At 43.3% G+C, this 21791-nt stretch overlaps 1 protein-coding gene across 1 annotated transcript in view; it reads right to left on the reverse strand.

Annotated features, from left to right (window-relative positions):
- DENND1B (DENN domain containing 1B) overlaps window positions 1-21791 on the reverse strand; it is a 278172-nt gene that overhangs the window by 161687 nt on the left and 94694 nt on the right. The window contains exon 4 of the mRNA XM_056844351.1: window positions 9754-9803. Coding sequence (XP_056700329.1) covers window positions 9754-9803 — 50 coding nt within the window. The remainder of the gene's footprint in view (window positions 1-9753; window positions 9804-21791) is intronic.

Here is a 21791-nt window from a genome sequence, read left to right on the forward strand (position 1 = left end):
AAGCATTGCTTTGGCAGTAGCTGCTACCACAGCAGAAGCATGTCCTCTGCATGACCAAAGACAAGCTGTATGTAAGCAAGGTAATATTTTTAAACTATACATTCATTTAAAACAGCCTGTGAAGCAGAGTTTCTGCTTGAGATGTGGATGAGTTACTATAAACTTCATTCCCTGACATTTTGTGGTTGCCCCCACCACCTTGTGTCAGAATTCCGTAAGTGCCTACATACTCAAAAAGGTTGAGGACCCCTGGAAAAACAGAGTTTCACTTACCTGTAACTGTTGTTCATCTGGTGGATCTTCTATGCAGGCACACATTGGGACTGCGCAGGCGTAGGCCAGCCACGGATAAGATTTGTCAGCGTCTAGCAAAATCTAAAAGAGAGTGCTCCCCCTCCCCTTGGGGCATGCAATCTCCCCACCCACGGTCACATGACCCAAGAGGGAGGGAGCACTCTTCCCTCCAGTTCTCCAACCTGCCGCCACGGAACCAACCACTGGTCTAGCGGAGAGGTCCCACAGCGGGGAAGGAGGGAGGGATATGTGCCTGCATAGAAGATCCACCAGATGACCAACAGTTACAGGTAAGTGAAACTCTGTTTTTCATCTGCATGGCTTCTATGCAGTCCCACTTTGGGAGAGTAGCAAGCTCGCTTACCAGGACTGTGGGTGTGGGACAGTCACCTAAATAAAGACTGCAGTACGGCATGTCCCACGGCTGCATCTCTTGCTGAGTCCACATCCACAGCGTAGTGTTTCATAAATGTAGAGGGCGTGGACCAGGTAGCAGCCTTACAGATGTCCCGGAGATCTATCTTAGAGGAAAAGGCGATAGAAGCTGCATATACTCTGGTAGAATGCGCTTTGATCATAGGAGGGCACTCCTGGTGAGCAAACTCATATGCCATTTTGATGGTTGATGTGATCTACCTCGAGAGGGTCTGAGGAGAAGCACGACAACCCTTGTGGTGTCCGCCGAAGCAAACAAAAGGTTGTCATCTTTACGGAAGTTCTGAGACCTTTTAATGTAAAAAAGAAAGGCTCTGCGGACATCGAGGGAATGTAATGCTCTATCAGCATCAGAGGATGGGTGAGGGGGAAAAAACGGGAAGGACAATGTCCTGTGTAAGGTGGAAGGCTGAAACAACCTTAGGTAAAAAGGAAATCTTAGGCTTCAATACTACCCTATCCGAGTGGAACTTAGTATAAGGAGGGGAATGTGACAGTGCTGACATGTCGCTCACCCTCCTTGCCGAGGTAATGGTGACTAAAAAGGCTGCTTTGAACGATAGTAAGGCCAATTCGCAAGTAGCTAATGGCTCAAACGGAGGTCTCATGAGTTGTGAAAGGACTAAGGAGAGACTCCACTGGGGAACTGGTGGAGTGACAGGAGGGTACAAGTTATTGAGACCCTTCAAAAACCTTTTGGAAAGGGGATGAGAAAAAACTGAGAAGGAGTCAATATCCGGATGAAAAGCCGATATTGCGGCTAAATAAACTTTAATGGAAGAATTAGATAAGCCATCATCTTTGAGGGATAGAAGGTAATCAAACACAACAGACAGTGGGCAATTGATTGGTGAAATATTTTTAACCTTAACCCAATCAGAAAAACGTCTCCATTTAGCGTTGTAGGACCGCCATGTGGAAGACTTTAATGAATGCAGCAGAACCTTAGCTACCCTGTCGGACCACTGCCTCAGGGTAGCACCCTCCAGGCCACAAGCTGCAGGTCCGGGGGGGGGAGTGGGAGGGATTCCTCGGAAGAAGAATGTAATTCCCTTGTGCAAGTGACATGAGCACTGCGAACCACGACCTCCTGGGCCAAAACGGAGTGACAATGATGGCATCTGTCTTGTCGTGGTCCACCTTGGCTAGGGCCTTGTGAAGTAGAGGGAATGGGGGAAGAGATAAAACAGAGCCCCGTTCCAAACTGCCTGAAAGGCATCTCCCATTGAGCCAGGGCTGGCTCCCGCCCTTGAATAGAACCTGGGACACACTGAGTTGAGGTGTGTGGCAAAAAGGTCTATTTGCGGATAACCCCAATGGCGGAATATTTGGTGGAGGCAATCGCTGTTCAGGGTGAGCTCATGTGCTTGATTGGGAAGGCGACTTAGAGCGTCTGCTAGTGTATTGCTCTTGCCCACAATGTGAATCGCTACGAGAGTACCGCGGTGAGCTATGGCCCATTCCCAGATGTCGCTGGCTTCCTTGGAGAGCGAAACGGACCCTGTGCCACCCTGCTTTTTTATATAGAACTGGGCGGTGGAGCTGTCTGTGGCGATCTGAATGTGCTGTCCGTCCAGGGGCCCTGTGAATGAAGACAGAGCAAGATGGATAGCACGCAGCTCCAACAAATTGATGTGCAACTGGGATTCTAGGGAAGACCAAGTACCCCAGGACGTAAGGTCACCACAATGAGCTCCCCAGCCTGACAGGGAAACGTCTGTGAACAGGTACCTCTGAGGAGAAAGGCGATGAAAGGGGACACCTGAGAGGATGTTGGCATCGTGTGCCCACCATTGCAAGGAAAAAATAACATATCTAGGGATGGAAAGGCGTTTGTATTGGGGATCAACATTGAGCCTGAACATCCAGAGGAACCAGTTTTGGAACGGGCACATACGGAGCCTCACAAACTCCACACGGCCGTAGTAGAGGCCATGAGGCCTAACAATTTCTGTATATGATGGGCTGTTTGAAACCGTTTTTTTGTGAATTTAGCCACCATTTTTTGGATGGCGTGAGCCCTCTGTACAGGGAGGAAGGCTCTGGCTTGGACAGCATCCAACTGTGCCCCAATGAAGGTTTGTATTTGCGCAGGTACAAGCTTAGACTCAGAAAAATTAACCAAAAGACCCAGATTGTTAAGGACTGAGAGGATTAAGTCCACCTGTGTGGCCAATTCCGATTGTGAAGGACCCACTACCAACCAATCATCAAGGTAGGGAAATATTACGCAACCCTTCAGAGCAAGGTGGGCTACCACCACTGCAAGGCACTTCGTAAATGTCCTGGGGGCTGTGGACAACCCGAAGGGCAACACATTGTACTGGTAACATTTTCCACTGCATTTAAACCTTAGGTATTGGCGACACTCAGTATGAATTGCGATGTGGAAATAAGCGTCGTGGAGATCTAACACCATGAACCACATATGTTTATCCAGGAGGGGAAGCACTTCTGGGAGTGTGAGCATATGGAACTTCCTGGCCCTAATAAAGGCATTAAGATCCTGGAGATCCAGGATAGGGAGCTTCCCCCCCTTTTTTATCCACAAGAAAAAAGCGGGAGTAAAACCCGTGATTCTGTTCCAAAGGTGCAACCTCTGAAATGGCTCCCTTAGACAGGAGAGTGGTAACCTCTTGTACGTGTAGGTCTGGGGCCGGCGAAAGGGAGCGGCCCGTGGGTCTGTATGGAGGTAGCATATCAAATTCTATGAAGTAACCAACATTTATGATTTTGAGAACCCAAACATCAGTGGTAATAGCAGACCATGAGTGGTAGGAAGGCGACAGACGATCAAGAAAGCAAGCAAACACGTCTAGTCATGCCTGCTTCGGTTTGTTGAAATGGCCGGGAGACCCTCTGGGGCCTTTACGGAACCTGGGTTTGGGTGGGAACTTCCTGTCCTGCTGCGGGCAGGGAAAGGACGGGTGGAAGGAGGGTTGTTGGAAGGAACCCTGGAGACAATATGGGCGGGAAGATTGGTTGGCTTGATGGCCAAAATAATGCCGCTTAAAATCAGGGGCTTGAGGAGCAATCCCTAAGGATTTGGCATTTATTTTGTTATTTTTCAGGAGAACCAGGAAAGTATCAGTTTGGTCGCTGAACAAGGATGTCCCTTCAAAAGGAAGGTCCTCAATACGGGCTCGAGTATCACAGGGGAGAGCAGACTGGCGCAGCCAGGCATGCCGGCAAATGACAATGGCAGAGGCAATGGCTTTACTAGAGGAATCTGCCACATGGCGTGCAGCTGTAAGCTGTTGCCTTGCGAGGGACTTGCCTTCGGACTGAATGGCTACTGCCGAGGGTCAATGATCGTCGGGAAGGATGGAGATTTGAGGGGATATACAATCCCAGAGGGAGTATTGATACCTGGCCATGATGGCAAGGAAATTAGAAATGCGGAGACCCACCACAGTGGAAGTTTAAATTTTTCTGGCAAGGATATCTAGTTTACAGCCTTCCTTATCCTGCGGGGAGGAGTGTGTTCCAGACCTATATTTACCAGGCAAGCCTCCACTATTACGGAATTAGGAGGGGGATGCTGGGAAAGAAATTCTCCACCTTCCCTGCGAATCTTGTAAAGATTCTCTACTCGTTTGGTGGAAGAGGGGACCAAAGCAGGCTTAGTCCAATTGTTACGGATCACTTCCAGAATGCTCTTTATCATAGGAAGGGCCACGGGGCCTACATCAGGGTTATGGTGTGAGCTCTTGACCCATCGAACCAGAAATCACCACAGAGACAATCAGATTCCAAGCAGATGGCTTTACTGGTCAAATAGGCAATACAATGCATTGAGGATAAGATGACAGCTATGGGTTGTCTTGCCCGTTATTTGGAAATATAAGGCAGAGAAACGGCGGGAGATTACAAAGCATAAACAGAGCATTATTTCCCAGGAGTGGCGTTCCCAGGCTTTGGTATGTGTAGCCGTCCTTGAAGTCTAGAAGGTTCATCAGAGAAACGAAAGGAAACATCTAAACCGAGATAACAGCCTGACATATGGAGGATATCCATAATATCATCTATAGGGCCGGAGTCCTCCGGCTTAAACTCAATTTTGAGAGCTTTCACCATGCGAATGAGCTGCTCCGCATATAAACAGACATCTCCCGTAGGACAGAGCGGCTTAGAGTCCCCAACAGTGTCCTCGGGTGAGGGTGCTGAAGTGCGGGATTCCTCATCCTCATCAGGGGAGTAGGAGGCATCATACTCGGATGGATCAGTTTCCCTTGGAATAGGAGACCTGGAGAGGGGAGGCTTGCGAAGCAACTCTTGCCTTGGACGAACGGAATCCTTGGAAAGATCATCAGGACGACGAGACAGTGTGTGTTGACGCCAACGAGAGCCTCAAGAAGGCAAGCGTGACCGGGAGTGTCGACGACGGTCGACCGAAGAGCCCGAGTAGACGGTAGGAGTAGGATATTGGCATCAAGAAACCTCTCGACGCCGACGAGAGGGAGACCGGCTCCTGGAGAAGTAGTGGCGCCTCTGACTGATCGGACTGCGTGAACCAAGTGAACGGCTATGTCCGGTGTTTGGCTGTTTGGATGAAGAATGGCGAGGTTGAACATCTGTACCAAGTGGATGAAGTGAACGGCAATATCCAGTAACTGGCTGTTTAGATGATGACTGGTGTTGTTGAACGGCTGGGGTACGTGAGCGGGATGAATGGCTATGACCGGAAGAAGACTGTCTAGATGAAGACCAATGAGAGTGGGAGCGGCGAGAAATGGATCGGCGCCGACGACTGGATTGGCTCTGACGGCTCCGACGGGACGAACGGCTCAGACGGGACGAACGGCTCCAACGACGGGATCGACTCCAACGACGGGATCGACTCTGACGAGAAGATGACCGGCGTCTGCAGGAAGCAAATCAACTCCGACGATCGGCTCGACGTTGAGAAGATAGACGTCGAGAAGATCGACTCCAACGGGCAGATCGGCGACGGCGCAAGTTCGACCGACGCCGAGTGGATCAGGACGAAGCTGGGGATTGAGACTGGTGCTGAGAAGTCGATCCACGCCGAGGCCGTTGGCGGGGCTCGAAATGGGACGAACCCTTCGGAGACCCTGCTTGGTTCCTTTCAACCGAACGTTGGGAGTCTTGATGAGCACTCACAGGAGGTGGTGGTTGATTGGCACCGACCTGGAGCTCTGTAGGTTCTGCCCGAGGCCGTTTATCATCAGGCCATGAGGACTTGTTAAGCACCGGCGGCACATCTTTATAGAGGTGAAGGAGGTGCTGTTTGAACTCAGCCGAGTCTTCCTGGGTCCTGCTCGGACACGGAACCAAGGGGGTAGCCAGGGAATGAGGAGGCGAATCCTCGATGGTAATGGGCTGCTGTGCAGCTTCATCGGGAGCTCGCGACTCAGACGGTCGAGGCGAGCGAGGCGACTTGGCTTGGGATCGGCATAGAGGGGATGCCAAAGGCGATCGGCATCGAAGAGACTTCGGCGACCTCAAAGGTGATCGACGCCGAGGCGATTTGGAGCGGGAAGCATGGTGCGATGAGCTGTGGCCATCTTGCGAAACCGGAGCAATAAACTTTGCTGGCCAAATAACGAAGGAGGAAGGCTTCTTAGAAGGGCCAACTTTTTTGGACTTTTTTGTAGTGGGTCCCACATCAAGTTGGGACTTACCGGTTGAAGTACCCGGTTCAGCAGAACGACCTCGTGGGCGAAGCGACTCTTTGTAAAGATGAGAAAGTAATCGAGTCGACCGAATGCTCAAGGCCTTGTTGGTGAATTTGGAGCAACTTTTACAAGTTGCCGGAATGTGGCCTTCCCCCAGACAAAGGAGGCATTCAGTCTGGGAATCATTCTTTGCCATCTTAGTACCACACATGCTACATTTCTTGAAAAGCGGAGCTTTTTTGGGCTCCATGGCTAGAGGAAGGTGCTGACACGTTCTCTCTCCATGGCGGCAGAAAGAGAACTGGAGGGAAGAGTGCTCCCTCCCCCTTGGGTCATGTGACCGTGGGCGGGGAGATTGCATGCCCCAAGGGGAGGGGGAGCACTCTCTTTTAGATTTTGCTAGAAGATAACAAATCTTATCCGTGGCTGGCCTGCGCCTGCGCAGTCCCCATGTGGGACTGAATAGAAGCCACGCAGATGAACAGTTGGTTTGGAGACCCAATTTCAAATTTCTCTTTGGTAAATAAAATCTGTAGGTGGATTTGGGACAGACACTAGCACAAGTCATGCGTGCACAAACACACACATGGCTTGTTACAAACAAATTCAGGTTGTGCACTCCCACCCCGCAAGAAACACTTTTGTGGCAAAACATGGTTGGTTGTTTCATCTGAATCACAAACTATAGATTGCCCTGTGCTCTCAAAATCAGGTTTTCAAACCATTACTTCAACCTGGTTTGGACAATAAATCATAATTTATTATTAGATTAAATGACTAGCTATAGCCATTAAAGTACAAGCATTTAATTTTCCAGCCAGGAGTTGGCAGGAGGAAGAAAAAGAAACATGGGAGTCTGAGCATTCACCAGGCTTACTCTGTTAAAAACTATTCTTATTATATATGAATTATACCATTATCTGATCCTAACCTACCATCACAGAGTTTTGAGGATAAATCATAGCAGATCACATAATTTTAGTTATCCCTCCTGCTGATGTACCATGAAATAAGACTAAATCATTGTAAAGCTCTCTGTCTGTTGAAAGGTACTGTACGTTAGAGCTGTTCCCTAATTAAAGAAATCTTATTTAACTAACCATCATAGATTCATTTTATTAAGCAATTAATTAGACTAAATCTGCATAAATTTCCATATGAATAAAAGCAAAGCTCTGAGGGGAAAATGCTATTTTTGTTTTTACATTATACAAGCATGCTCAAAATGAGCAGGACAGCATCTAAGAAGAAGCATTCCCCCTTACTCTCTCACATAAAACAGAATGCCTCTACTAAAATTGTAACTGAGACTTGCTGCTATTAAAAGTATTTGCATTAACCATCAGTGGGAATTTTCTATAACGTTTGCTGTGCAAATAATCAGATGCACCAAATTAACCAATTAAAATGTTTATGGTTTTAAATCAATTTAATTTTAGATTAGAAATTGTCACCGTAACTGTAAATATGGCCACGTCATGAAACGACAAGAGTCACTGGAAAAGACAGTCATGCTAGGAAAAGTTGAGGGCAGCAGGAAAAGAGGAAGACCCAACAAGAGATGGATTGACTCAATAAAGGAAGCCACAGCCTTCAATTTGCAAGATCTGAGCAAGGCTGTCAAAGATAGGACATTTTGGAGGACTTTCATTCATAGGGTCGCCATGAGTCGGAAGCGACTTGACGGCACTTAACACACACAACACACAACTGTAAATATAAGAAACAAACAATACAGGTATAATAAAATTATGAAGCTGCACAATATTCTTTAAGGTTACCCCTCCAAACATATCTGTATTTACATATTCTAGAATGCATGTGTCTTCTACACAATCATCACCACTGAAATAAGCAGTAGTGGCACAAATTAACATAAGAACTGCCTTGCTGGATCAGACCAGTGGTCCATCTAGTCCAGCATCCTGCCTCACACATTGTCTAACCAGTTCCTCTAGAGGTCCAACAACAGGGCATAGAAGCCAAGGCCGTCCTTTGATGTTGACTTCCGGCGCTGGTATTCAAAGGTTTACTGTCTCTGAATGTGGAGGTTCCCTTTAGTTATTGTAGCCAGTGACAGACCTATTATCCATCTGTCCAATCCCCTTTTAAAGCCATGTATGCCTTTGGCTGTCACTACATCCTTTGGCAGAGAGCATGCAGAAGTTCTCAGTTGAGCTTTTTTTAATACCACCAAACAAACAACAGAGGTTGGAAAACAGTGGGATGTGCCCTCAGCTGCTTAAGTGTCTATGGTTCTCTGTCTAAGGAAAATGTACTAAAAGATTTTAACTGGAGAATTATGTCAAATACCACACTAGGCTATAAAGCCATCCTTCTAAGGCAACCAGGTTTTATCTTCTTGGGGATATGCATTGTATTTCCAGTTGGCAGGATATAGCTGTAATTATTTATTCATTTACAGAATTTATACTCCACCTTTCTAACCACATCAGGACTAGCTAGGGAACTAACAGATTTAAAACATACAAAATAAAAACACATCTTTAAACTCATTAAAACCAAACCAAAGCACATCATTCAAACAACTAAAACCATGTTAAAATACACGTACATAAAAACAACAATTAAAAACAGGGCAATAAGGAGGGATCATTGAAGAAACGCCAAACAAAAGAAAAAAGTCATCACCCACTGGCAGAAGATGATGACAGAAAGGGACAGGTGAGTCTCTCTGGGGAGAAAGTTCCAGAGTTTCAGTACCACAACTAAGAAGGCCATCTCCCAGGTTGGTACCTGCCTAACATCAGAAGGTAGTGGTGGTGGTGGGGAGGACCCAAAACAGGGCCTCAGAAGATTACTGTAGTGGTTGGTAGGTTTATAAGGGAGTAGGCGGCCTTTCAGGTATGCTGGTTCCAAGCCATATAGGGCTTTATAGACAAAACCAGCACCTTGAATTGTGCCTGGAAACTAATCAAGAGCCAGTGTAGATGGGCCAAGACTGGAGTGATACGGTCCCCACAACCCACACCAGTCAACATCCTGGCTGCAGCGTTCTGCACCAACTGAAGTTTCTGAACACTATAATCAGTCTCTTCTGATACATAATACATTAATACTATAGATATACTAAACATTCATATTTTTTCTATTATCCACATGCATGAAAAATTCATTACACTGATGACATCATAAGTGCATGTCTACAGTGTGGAAATCTCTTCTTAATGTTTGGGACAGTGACCTGACACAACAATTAATGAGATATCCTTTGAAATAAATGTTTAGGAACACAAGCAATTGTCCTAACCAAAAGATATTAATATTGGAATACTTACATGAAAATTTAGAGGTCTGCAACATTAACTATGTGTGTATGTATATTAACGTTGCTTATTAAAAATAAAAAATAAATAAAACATACCTTGCAATATCAAATGGAAAGCAGAATTTAGGTATACTCTGGAGTACTTCCTGTAAGTGGAAAATAAAAGTATGTTACTTATAATAAATTACATTAGGCTTCTGCTTTGCTTTACTTTTTAAAATGAAAAATCCAACAATATTTTGCTGCAAAACCTCTATATAGAAATACAGCACACGTTCCTGGACTGAAATAATTGATTATTAAAAAGGAATTAAGTTTGTGCTTTGGCAGATTGCAAAGACAATGCCATAGAAACCCCAGGAGGGAAAGGCCTGGCCTGAAGGGTATTAACACCCTATACATCCCCGCTGGGATTCCCTTCAACAAGGCCATATGGATTTTACAAGAAGCAACGTACCATATGGGTAGGCCGTGTCTGCTGCTACTTGTACTACAGACTAGCCACAGGGACTTCTGACAGATCCTGGCTCAAAAATACAAATGTTGTTTCAATTAAAATGCAAGCAGAGAAAGGGGAACCAAGTTGGCAGCAAACTGAAATTTACTGAGAGCTAAACAACTCTATACGCATTTCATAAGCTAATGCTTTCAAAAGCTGGAACCCTCCACTGGGTACAAAAACAGAAATAGTCACGTTAACCCTTTCAGACAGCAGCACAAGATTCCAAGCATGTTTCACCGTTCCTTAGAAAGAAAATAAATATAATTTGACAGTAATTGTGAAGTTGGTTCTCTCTTTTCTATTTAGGATGCTGCTTATTTTATTAGTGTCAAATAAAATGTGTTAATGTAAAAATATCCTACACTAATTTTGAAAACTACAGGGTGCAGAGGAAAAAAAGGAATAGCAACAATAACAATTTTTTTCAATACTTGTGTTATAACAATATGTTTGCCAACTGTCCTTTACTTCAGAATATGACTTTTGCACAGGACGCTAGAATGTTGGTAATATAGCCATTTACAGTTACATAACAAACAAGACAGGTGCTTTCCTGAGTAAGCTTACTATCTTAATTTTGACAGAATAAAATATTTCTGGCATGTCATGCCTTAGACAATTTTCTGTTTGCATTGTTTCTTAACTTCTGCTATCCTAGTCCTTCTGCATTTACGGGATGTCTTGTGTTATCTGAAAGAATTGCTTCTTATATTTTGTACACATGAAGCTGCCTTATACTGAATCAGACCCTCGGTCCATCCAAGTCAGTATTGTCTACTCATACTGGCAGCGGCTCTCCAGGGTCTCAGGCTGAGGTGTTTCCCACCACCTACTCGCTTAGTCCCTTTAACTGGAGACGCCGGGGATTGAACCTGGGACCTTCTGCATGCCAAGAAGATGCTCTAGCACTGAGCCAGAGCCCCTCCCTAACTTGTAGAGCAAGTTTTGAGTTCAGTTGCCCATTAAAGACAAGCAAGATTTCCCCGTTATAAGCTTTCAGGAGTCAAAGCTGCTTTTGTCAGATCTGACTTTGACTCACAAAAACTTATAGCCTGGATATCATGTTGGTCTTTAAGGTGCTACTAGACCAAATCTTCTTATTCTACTGTAGACCACCATGGCTAACCACCTAAAACTATATTTTGTTATCCCCCTTCAGACACATTGAAAAAGGTGGACCAGAAAGGAAGAAAATAAATTTTTTAAATGGATATAAGTAAAAGGAGAGGAATCAATAAAAAGGAATGAACACAAATAGGCATGGTACTAGGCTTACCAGCTGCCCTCTTTCGGTGGGCATCCTTCAGAGGTCCTGCCCTCTTTCCCCCCCCCCACCTTTGCATCTGGACCATTGTGACAAAGGTGGGGGGTGGAAATGACATCCTGTGATGTGTTAACATCACTTCCAGGTGAAAACCCTGATGTTATGTCAGCAGGTTAGAAGACACTCTGGAATTTCAAAACAACTCATGCTGATGCTACATCTGAGTTTTTACATCTGCAACATCATTTCCACCCCTTGCCCTGACTTCAAGGGGTGCAAGGTGACAGCCCAGCAACCCTAATATTCGTAGCCTTCTCTGCAGTTGGGTAGGGATGGGGTCTATGGGTTAAGCTTCATCGGTGAAAGGGGAAGCAACTCTTATTTTGGGCATCATAGATCCAGAGTTATCATGGATAAGGCTGAACAAGCTATGGAAAGTGTATTACAGGAGAGCCAAAAGTATACACCGAAGCAACATTGCTCTTAACAGGTGATGGAATATGGGTGGAAATCATCACCACCAAAAACATATTGTGCTCACCATCCTCAATTCTCAAGGAGATCTGCTCAACACTTACAAATAGACAAGACCAAAACCACACTTCCCATAAATGAACGTCTGATCACAATGCACTAACTGCCTTACATGCCCTGTGCAACAGCTACTTTCCACACAACAAGTGTTTTCCCTGTTCATTTCAATATTAGGCACAGAACCACACATAGAACTCTGCTGTACACATGGAACCATTTACAGGATTGTAAACAGGAAACACTGCATAGAAAGATACTCCATGTGCTCAAAGTTGAGATTTCTATACTGCCATGGCTGCCATGGGATTCTGCCCTAGGGTTTACTCCTCCCCACACCCCATCCTTTAGTAAACATAACCTTTGCAACTATTTCAAATGTATGTTGTATCCCAGTAGATTACCATGTTGAAGCATGTAGTAGAAATTCGAAAGCCCATTTCAGAGCAACATACAGTTTACATGGCAGTTATAGCATGCAATGTAATTTGCTGAGCCTGGAAAAGAATTTCGCACTTAAGGTTATGAAAAATCCACGTTCCTTGGCCCAGTGCATATATAATGACAAATGTCTGCAAATTATGCTTTACACACCAGAACATGGACTCCAGAACATGTGCTTTCCCCCCTCTCTCAAGCAATTTGTCCTCTTCCTTCCTTTCTTAATTTACATGTGCTTTCACATTACATCTGCACCAAGGCAAACTGGATTCCCCCTCATCACCACAGCTTGCAAATCATTTTTCAAACCATGGCTTCAATCTCTGATTTACAAGAAAATAACAGTTTGCATTGTGCACATGCAACACCATAGGGGTGTCAATCCAGAAAGGGGAGAAAACATGGGACTGAAAGAACATTGCCAAGTCTGGCTTTCCATTTGTAAACCATGGTTTGCAAGGAACCAGCACAGCATCTGCACCAGGCTTTTCTATTTGAGCTCAAGTTTTCAGAAGAAACTCTTCCACTTTTATGCGTGACAATCAGAGACCAGTACAGGTGTTAACATATAAATAAATGCAACTAAATACAAGTATAATAAATACAGATCTCCTACACACACACAAATTTTTAAAATTACTAAAATCATTTACACTATCCTAGTGAAATCTGCATTTTTTATTTCTAGAAGGGTAATGAAAGAGTATTTTTAAAAACTAGCTATCGCAATAGTAATACAATCTGCTGTTCACATAACACCTGAAACTAATGCATGTCTTAAACTTAACTATTTATTAGAAAGTGAAGAAAAACTGCATCACCAGGGACTGGTTTCATCAGGAAGTTACAGCATTCCTGCTATATTTTTGCTCCTCATTAAAAAATGAGCACCAAAAAAAGAAAGCAGTATGACTGTTTGCACTGCAATAGATAAATGCATCGGTCCCCTCTGCAACACTGTAAGAGGCAGAACTACCAGACTTTCCCACTGCAGCCTCCCATCCCTCCCCCTACCCTCAATCAGCCTGCACACATGCTCACACACACACACACACACACACACACACACACACACCTTCTGCAAAACACAGCCTCAGCTCGCTTCCCAACTGGCAGGATCATCCCTCAGGGGACAAGTCTTTAAACCTCCGCACTCTTTAAAATTCAACCAGCCAGCAGGTCTATAGACTAGTGTATAAACAGTATGGGGGGGGGGAATCCTCTCAGCTTATGTCAGTGACAAAGCAGCTCAGCAGTTGACTGTTTCTCCCCTGACAGCGTAAGCCGGGTTTACACAGATCAATAAATGGAAGCCCTACCTAGCTTGCAGGGCTCAGTTTTCTCCCTTAATTACAGGTGTTATTCAGATTTGAAAATAAGAAACTGTCCAGGTTTTTCAACACACAGCGTGCAGTTGCTTGAAAATATTCCCACAGACACAACAGTAATAACATGCTCAAATAGCATTATGATGTGTTTAAAAGTTGATTTTGTGTAGTACTGATAAGTAGCACTGTGACAGATCATTGTTCTTTGGAGAGTAGAAAGCCATTAGTCTTGCACTTAAAGTGAGGCCTGACCAGTAGACAGGCCAAGCTGACATAACAGCAAAGCACTGTGGTCTCTTTTGCAGGAAAGATGGACTAAAGCGTTCATTCTCAACTAATGAAGAAATAGTACACAGATTCTCTGAGTCATATATGTTGTTCAGGAAAACCTGGAAATAGGATATATTTTAGGTTATAGTGCAAGTAACCAAGGAAATTATGCTTAAATAATAAAGGCACCACTTTTCTTGTGAGACATGGTTTAAGAGATTCACAATTTAAAGTAACCACTATAAAGCAGACACTCTGGTACAAAGAACAATGCGTTTTTGTGCACTTCAATTTGTTCTAAGATGAGTGGCATTCAGGTCCCAAATACAATGAAGAAATGGCACACCATTGATGAAAAGAGAATTCTGCAGTAAATCTAGAATATGCGGGATACTCAAGCAGCACAAAGCCTGTACTGATTTATGAAATACCAGAAATAAAAAGGCTACATTAAAGATTTCTTCCAGCTCTCCTCTTCTTTGTTCAATCTGAATTCACTTTAAATTCACTTAGAAAATTTTCATATTAAAAGTCACTGCCTCTGCATAACAATATTACCAAGATACATGAGCATGTAGATCTGTCCACATTCGTCACTTCATAGGAGGAGAGGTACGGTCAGAAGGTGGAAAAGTAGTGAGTCAACTGATCGTCAGAAGCCTCACAGGACAGACTGCTGACCTATAGGAATATTGTATAGTAGGATTGGGGCCTTATTAGGGGACAGGTCCAGATAATGGATTTAAAGCAGGAAAAGGCCAGTGTGAATACTGGCAATTCCAACTTTCAAATAGGACTAGATATTAATGCACACACTAGACTCCCATTCTGATGTCCTTGGCTATGCAGCTGCCTAGGAAGGAGATTAGGCTTGCAAGCAAGGAGACTTTTATGGCAAACCTGAGACATATTTTGGTATGTTCTGTTGCTTGAACGTTTGCTTAACAACAAAAGTAGTAGGGAGGTGGTATAACTCCAAAAGGTAAAAATCTCTATCTCTTCTTTCCTTCAATCTGCTTGTAATATGCACTCCATCTCAACAGGTGTGATTTAGTGGCAAGAAGCAAGGAATTCTGTATCTCTTTTAGGGATATGCACCTGAAAAAATAAGTATTTTTAAATTCTGATTTTGGGAAGGGCAGAAATACCAGTATTCTGGGTTATTCAGGTCCCCCAACACCATTTTGGTATTTAGATTTGGGAGAGGGGGTTGGGAGTCCTGAGATTTAGGGAGTCCATTATTCCCTATGGGGGACACTTTCAAGGGGGCTAAAGTGGCTGCTTTTCAAGCAAATACCACCAAAATTGTAGGGAACCTAGTCCTGGCTGTCCACTAATGACCCCTTAAGCTTCAAGCCAATTGGATCAAGGTGTCCAATGTTTGGGACCCCTGAACAAAGTGCACCCAGCCATCCTACTTGTCTCTATTGTTTCCTATGGGGGGATGCCATGCTTCCTCCAGGGCGAAGAAGCCAACAGCAAAACACACAAGAACCGTTACTGGCCAAAAGCTTCCCAATGCCAACTGCACCAACAAGCCCAACAGAACCACCAAACCTGGGAATCTCAGCAGAAACCCATGCAACCATTGTTGAGTCAGAGAATCCTAGCAAATCAAGCAATGTGGCAAGCCCAACAAAACCTATGGCAAACCAGAGATTCCAAGCCAAACGAATTAGAAAGACAGTACCAAAAATTGGCAAGAAGACTCACAAGGATACACAGTAAAATTGAAGAAAAACAGTCCTAGGAACCTTAAAATGCCAGCCCCATATACTTCCATGTATTCCCAAATATTTCTGAAACTTTTCTGGACCAATTTAGAAGGATTTTGAAAAATCCTTAATATGATCCAGGTACATCAGAAAAATACCAATAAGTTCTTTTTTAGATACATACTCAGACCAGAAATATACAAACGTTCATCCCTAATATTTTTTGTATCAACACAGATTGCTTTGACAGGTTTGAAAGGACTGACAAAATAGGAGTGGAGTATTATATAGCTGTTACAGTGAGCAATGGAATAACCGTCACCAGTGTTCAAGACATAGGTACTTTTCAGCTGCACATCTTAGTCATAAATGATGCATCTGGTAGTAAAGTAACCTCAGGTGAGAATGACAGAACTAAGAAAGACTCCACAAAGACTGGAGGTACTGAGTAGGGGATTTGGTGTTTGGACATTTGGGTATGAAAGAGTGTGCATGCGCAACCACAGACACATGACTGGCTTAAGCCATTTGCAACCCTCAAAAACTTCAAAGTAGTTTTAAAAGTTTTGAAGCACAATTTGTGATGGTGTGCTTTATCTCTAACTTAAGAGATGATAAACCAGTCATTCCATTAATTCCCAAAGGTAACAAATCTGGCATCCAAGGAGGAAAGCTATAATCATGTTACTGTAAGAATCATTGAGTGTGTTATGTTTCATATGAGTATTATTTAAGCATTAGTAATTAAAAGAAAAAATATTTTCAACAGCTGTAAATCTGCAAGAAAGGACAAGAGATTGTTTTATTCTTCAGAAATTTGAGTTTGTGTTTTTTATTATTGCACTATTTTTCATTTGCAATTAAAAAGCATTTTATTTTTACATATTTTTGTAAGCCACAGATAAGCTACTGCTACTGTTTTTGTTCATTTTTCCCTTGACAGTGGCTTTCTCCACTTCTTTTATAACTCGGCTGTCTGAGAAATTCAGGAGGTCTAGTGGAGGTGCGGGATTCAAAGGAGGTAAGAGAGAGTATCACTTTTTCCCACCAAGTCATACATTCTGATTGTTATAGTCAGGAATCTCTTTTTAGACAGACGTTTCTTCATTTTCCCTGTCAAATCCATTTCCTCTTTTATTATCATTATTGCTAGCCCCTCTACAACAGTTTCACTAACCTAAAGTCAAGTTTCATTCTCAGTCATCTGGCTACCTTTCGTGAGGCAACAAACTAACAGTTGTTTCCAGAACATATGCTGGCAGTACAATGGATAATTACATTCAATGACATAGACATTATCAAGGTAAGTGTGTCTCTCAGACATGTAAGAAGCAGGACAAAGTGGAAATAATGTAGCTAGACAGCCCCTGAAAAGTGTCAGAAAACAAAATCATAGGTGCATCAATTGTTTAACTGTCTTGAAACTTTTGAGGCTATTTCACAGTCTGTAACATTGTATTATTTCACAATCTAGCCTTCTTTTCTTCTCCCTCCCCTCCACAATACTTTTATGGAAACACATACAGGTGCATGGCTAAAATTGGGCAAATGAAGTACAGGCATACCTTGTTTTATTGTGCTTCACTTTATTGCGCCTCGCACATATTGCATTTCTTACAGTCAGAAGACTGGGAATTCAAAAAATTTGTATGACTCGCTTTATTGAGAAATTCGCTTTATTACAGTGGTCTGGAAGAGAACCCGCAATATCTCCAAGGTATACCTGTATAATGTTAGAAAACCTGTGATCCTCAGCATAGGAAACATTTATGTTTGGGAACTAAATATGCAAAGCAAACAATATATCAACTGGTACCCAACCTTTGGTATAGAAATTCAGTACTCACAATGTATTCATGAATATTAATGTATTCATAAATGTATTGGTATATACATGAATATCAATTCAATAGTAACAAAGGTACATATTACATTTATAATACAAGTCTTACAAATCAACACCTTTTAATACAGACTAAATACAAAATAAATGGGAGACTATATTGTTTTTTCTTTGTTTTGAAAATTTTAGAAACAATAATGTTTAAGAATTTGATTTATGTTGTGTAATTTTGTTAGAAAGAAGCTTGAGAATGTTCTGAGGAAGTTAATTTCTATGAAACCAGTGAAACCTAGGACCTTGTTAACAACTTAAACAGAGTTAACCTGCTACATGAAGGAGGCAACATGAAGAAGTGTTGTATAAAAGAAAGAAAAAGCAATATAGTCTCCACTTATTTTATATTTCGTCTGTATTAAAAGGTGTTAATTTATAAGACTTGTATTACAAATATGTACCTTTGTTACTATTGAACTGATTTTCATGTATATACCAATACATTTATGAACACATTACTATTCATGAATACATTGTGAGTCTTGAATATAATTCTATACCAAAGGTTGGGTACCAGTTGATATACTGTTCGTCTTGCACATTTAGTACCTGACTCCCCCCATAATTATTGGGAACTAAATATAACATATGGCAGCCCCTTGCTTTCAAAGTGCTCTTTTGCCTGTCTGAAAAGTTTCTTCTCTCTCTGGACAGAAGACTTTCCCTAGCATCGCTCTTTCTTTGGCTTTACCTTTCCACAATTTCCTGAATGTTCTTTCCTCCTACAGAAGTTTCCTCCTCAGCAATTAGAATATTTGTGAACACTCTGTGGTATCTTATGTCAACTTGACCCACTATTTAAAATAGGACTCAAAGACAACTAGATTTACTGTTATCAAATGTATGCATGATGATATATATATATAAAGATGAATCCAGCAACACACATCCTTCTACTCCAAAGCCTTGTTGCAGCAGGAAGAACACAAGTCTGCAAGATAACTTTAATTATTCTGAAATTCAAAAGTTCCTTCACCCTCAAAATCCCAAACGTTAAAACAATTCTCTCCAAAAGGAGCAAATCAGTAATTCTCTCTGTAGGATGACCTCGGTATGCATAAGAAGTCTCAAGAAACAAAACAAACAAAATGTTGTGCCTAAAATGGTTCCTCATTCTGTTTGACATTACAGAACTGAATGACATAGTTAAAAATAATTGCTTGCAGGATATTTTAAAAAATATATTCTTAAAAATGGGTTAGATCCAAAAGCCTGTAAGACCTCCACTCACTGTACAGGCCTTTTCAACCTCCTTGCCCCTGCAGACCTTTAGACTTCCTGAAATGCTGTTTCTCGGATTTAGGGGACTCTCAGGGTGGCATGCAATTGGGAGGGGGAGTCAACAGTGGGATAAAGGAATCGGCAAAAATTGCCCCCCTTCAGCTAGTAGAAGATAACTGTGGATCCAACCCAAAGAAACCAGAACCACATGTTTTAAATGATAATTTCATCACATTTTTAAAGCTTCTCTATTATCTGTTTTACATTACTGCTCAAATGTTATGGAACATAAATGTTATCTGAAAGAGAGATATGTTTGGAATAGAAAGCCATTTTGGGGAGGATCTCTTTCATACAGGCTTGGATTCTGGACAACATCCAGTTTGGTTAGAGGAGCAGCCCATGAAGGCAGTGGAGGGTAGTAGGCCACACCTAATTTTCACCGGCGCTCCTTCCCTACTCACGCTAACTTTCCTTCTTCCTGCAGGAGGCACCAGAGGTAAAGCTGTTAATGCTTTCTTATCACCTTTCCTCCATGGAGTTCAGGGCACCCTGCCCATGTTCCCACATGGCTGGCTTTACAGTGAAGAAAGTTGAGGCAGAGGCCCTCATGCGGTGGATTTGGGGCGGAACCACTTTGCCTTCCTGCCACACCTCTGCACAGAAACACAAGGGTATGGAAAGCCCCACTGGCGACAAGGAGCTTGCCATGCTGTCTTTAGGAATGAAGAGGAAACCAGTGTTAGTCCCGCTAGTTCCTGAGCAAAGGGGGTTAGGTAAGGGGCAGGGAATGGCAGCAAGGAGAGTCACCCAGGGACATGCCCTCACACGGCGCCCTTTGTTGACCTGGCACAGATCCTCATACATATTTTAAAAGAAACCTCAAGGAGGCATGATGTAAAGACCTTCCCCTCACCTTGCCTTATTCCTTTTTCTTGCCCAGGCTTGCACATGCCCATTGTAAGCAAGGAAAAGCAAGGACACTGGTCATAAACAATATCACCCAAGTGCTCCAGTCTGGCTGGGACTGACGCATATTTTAGTGTCCTGTCCCAGGCAAATCCTCCTTCCCCCATCCCAATTTAACAGCATATCTGGTCCCCTACTATATGCGTGCTAACTTAATTTAAAAGGTAAGCCCAAGGAGTTGATATTATAAAGAAACCAACTACCAAATTGTATTATTAGTTGTTTCATGGCCCGCTTCTGGCCTAATGTCTTTTTAATGGATAGTTTTATGGTGTTTATGTCCCTGGGCTTATTTTTAACAACTTGTTGTTATATTGAGAATTTATTATTTCAGTTAGAAGTTGCCTTTTCCTAAATAAATAAATATAAACTTCATTATTTTTAGTATATTATTAAGGTTATAGCCCTGACCTGGATAGCCCCAGGCTAGCCTGATCTCGTCAGATCTCAGAATCTAAGCAGGGTCGGCCCTGGCAAGTATTTGGATGGGAGACCTCCAAGGAATACCAGGGTCATGACACAGAGGCAGACAATGGCAAACCACCTCCGAACATCTCCTATCTTGAAAACCCTATGGCAGGGGTGGGGAACGTCAGCCCAGGGGCCGTTTAAGGCCCATGAAATCATTTGGTCTGGCCCTTCATGGGTTCTGGCAGATCTCTATCTCAGAAGGATCTAAGACTGGCGATCCGCCCCCTCCCGCAGACAGGAATAGCCTCTATTCAAGGAGGATGTGAGTTTGTTTTGCTGAAAAAAGGAACCTTCCCCCCCCCCTTGCAGAAGAGTTGTTAGCTATGGAGCTGCTAGGACCACCCAAGAAACTCTGTTAACCCTTTCCCACCCAGGCCGTGGAGAAACGTATTCCCTCTGTACTACAAGAGGGCTGGGGGTGGAAGTGGCAACAATGGAGGGGCTAAAGGGGGCAGGGCCAGAATGTTGTAGGGCAAGTTCTTAGTTAGTGTGTCCTCATTTCACCCCTGCAGGCAGAGGTAGCAGGAGCCGGCTGCAGAATCCGGACCCAACCATGCGAAGCAGGAGCAACTCCGGCGTGCGGCTGGACGGCTACGCTCGGCTGGTGCAACAGACCATCCTATGCCACCAGGTAGGCGAGTGCGCCACCGGTTGCATGCATGCCTGTTTGCCCATGGGGGGGTCATCTGGGGCAGCTGCCTGCTTGGGGCTTGGTCAGCTGATTTTTAAGTTGATAATTTTGTATGGCCCACGAATGATGTTATAAATATCCAAATGGCCCTTGGCGGGAAAAAAGGTTCCCACCCCTGCCCTACAGGGTCGCCATAAATCAGCTGTAACTTGACAGTACAAAAAAAATTAAGATTATGATGAGGCAAAAAAAAACCCTGATTATCTGTCACATATTGTGACTGAGGTAGTCAAAGAAACAGGCATATTCTTTAAATAGAATAGCTTATTTATTCCCTCTGAACTTTCCTCCCAAATGTTTCAATATCAAATGAAAATTAGATTATGTTACTATTGGCTAATTTGCTGTGTATCTTCCAGTCCAATGAGTTTGGGGAATGGCCAGGAGAAGCTGAAATGAAATTCTGCAGTTATTGGCGGGGGGGGGGGGAGAGGAATAGATGAGTTTGGACAAAAGCAGTGCTTGGATCAAACTTAAACATAACTTCTTAATTTTTTCAATACACATAATCAAGATCAACATGAAAACGTGAAAAGTACCTCCTGACAAAGTGTTTTAGTATATTGTTTAAAGTGAAGAGGGAGTTCATCTTTATTTATGAAACAGGCTGCTAGAAAAAGAAGCTTGGACAGGGAGAATGTAAACCAAGAATGAAGGTGGAGTTTTGTCATTGTTCGGGGGGGGGGGTTGTAGAGGGAAAGGACTAGAACTCAGCCCTAAAACTAAAATATATATATATATGGTGTGAGCTAAGTGTGGGCTCAACAGCAACCTGCTTCTGAATGCTAAGTGTGTGGAAGACAGAGGAGTGCAATTGTTCAGCGATGAGGCAAG

This window comes from Euleptes europaea, chromosome 2 (assembly GCF_029931775.1).
Source record: "Euleptes europaea isolate rEulEur1 chromosome 2, rEulEur1.hap1, whole genome shotgun sequence".
Classification (NCBI taxonomy): Eukaryota; Metazoa; Chordata; class Lepidosauria; order Squamata; family Sphaerodactylidae; genus Euleptes; species Euleptes europaea.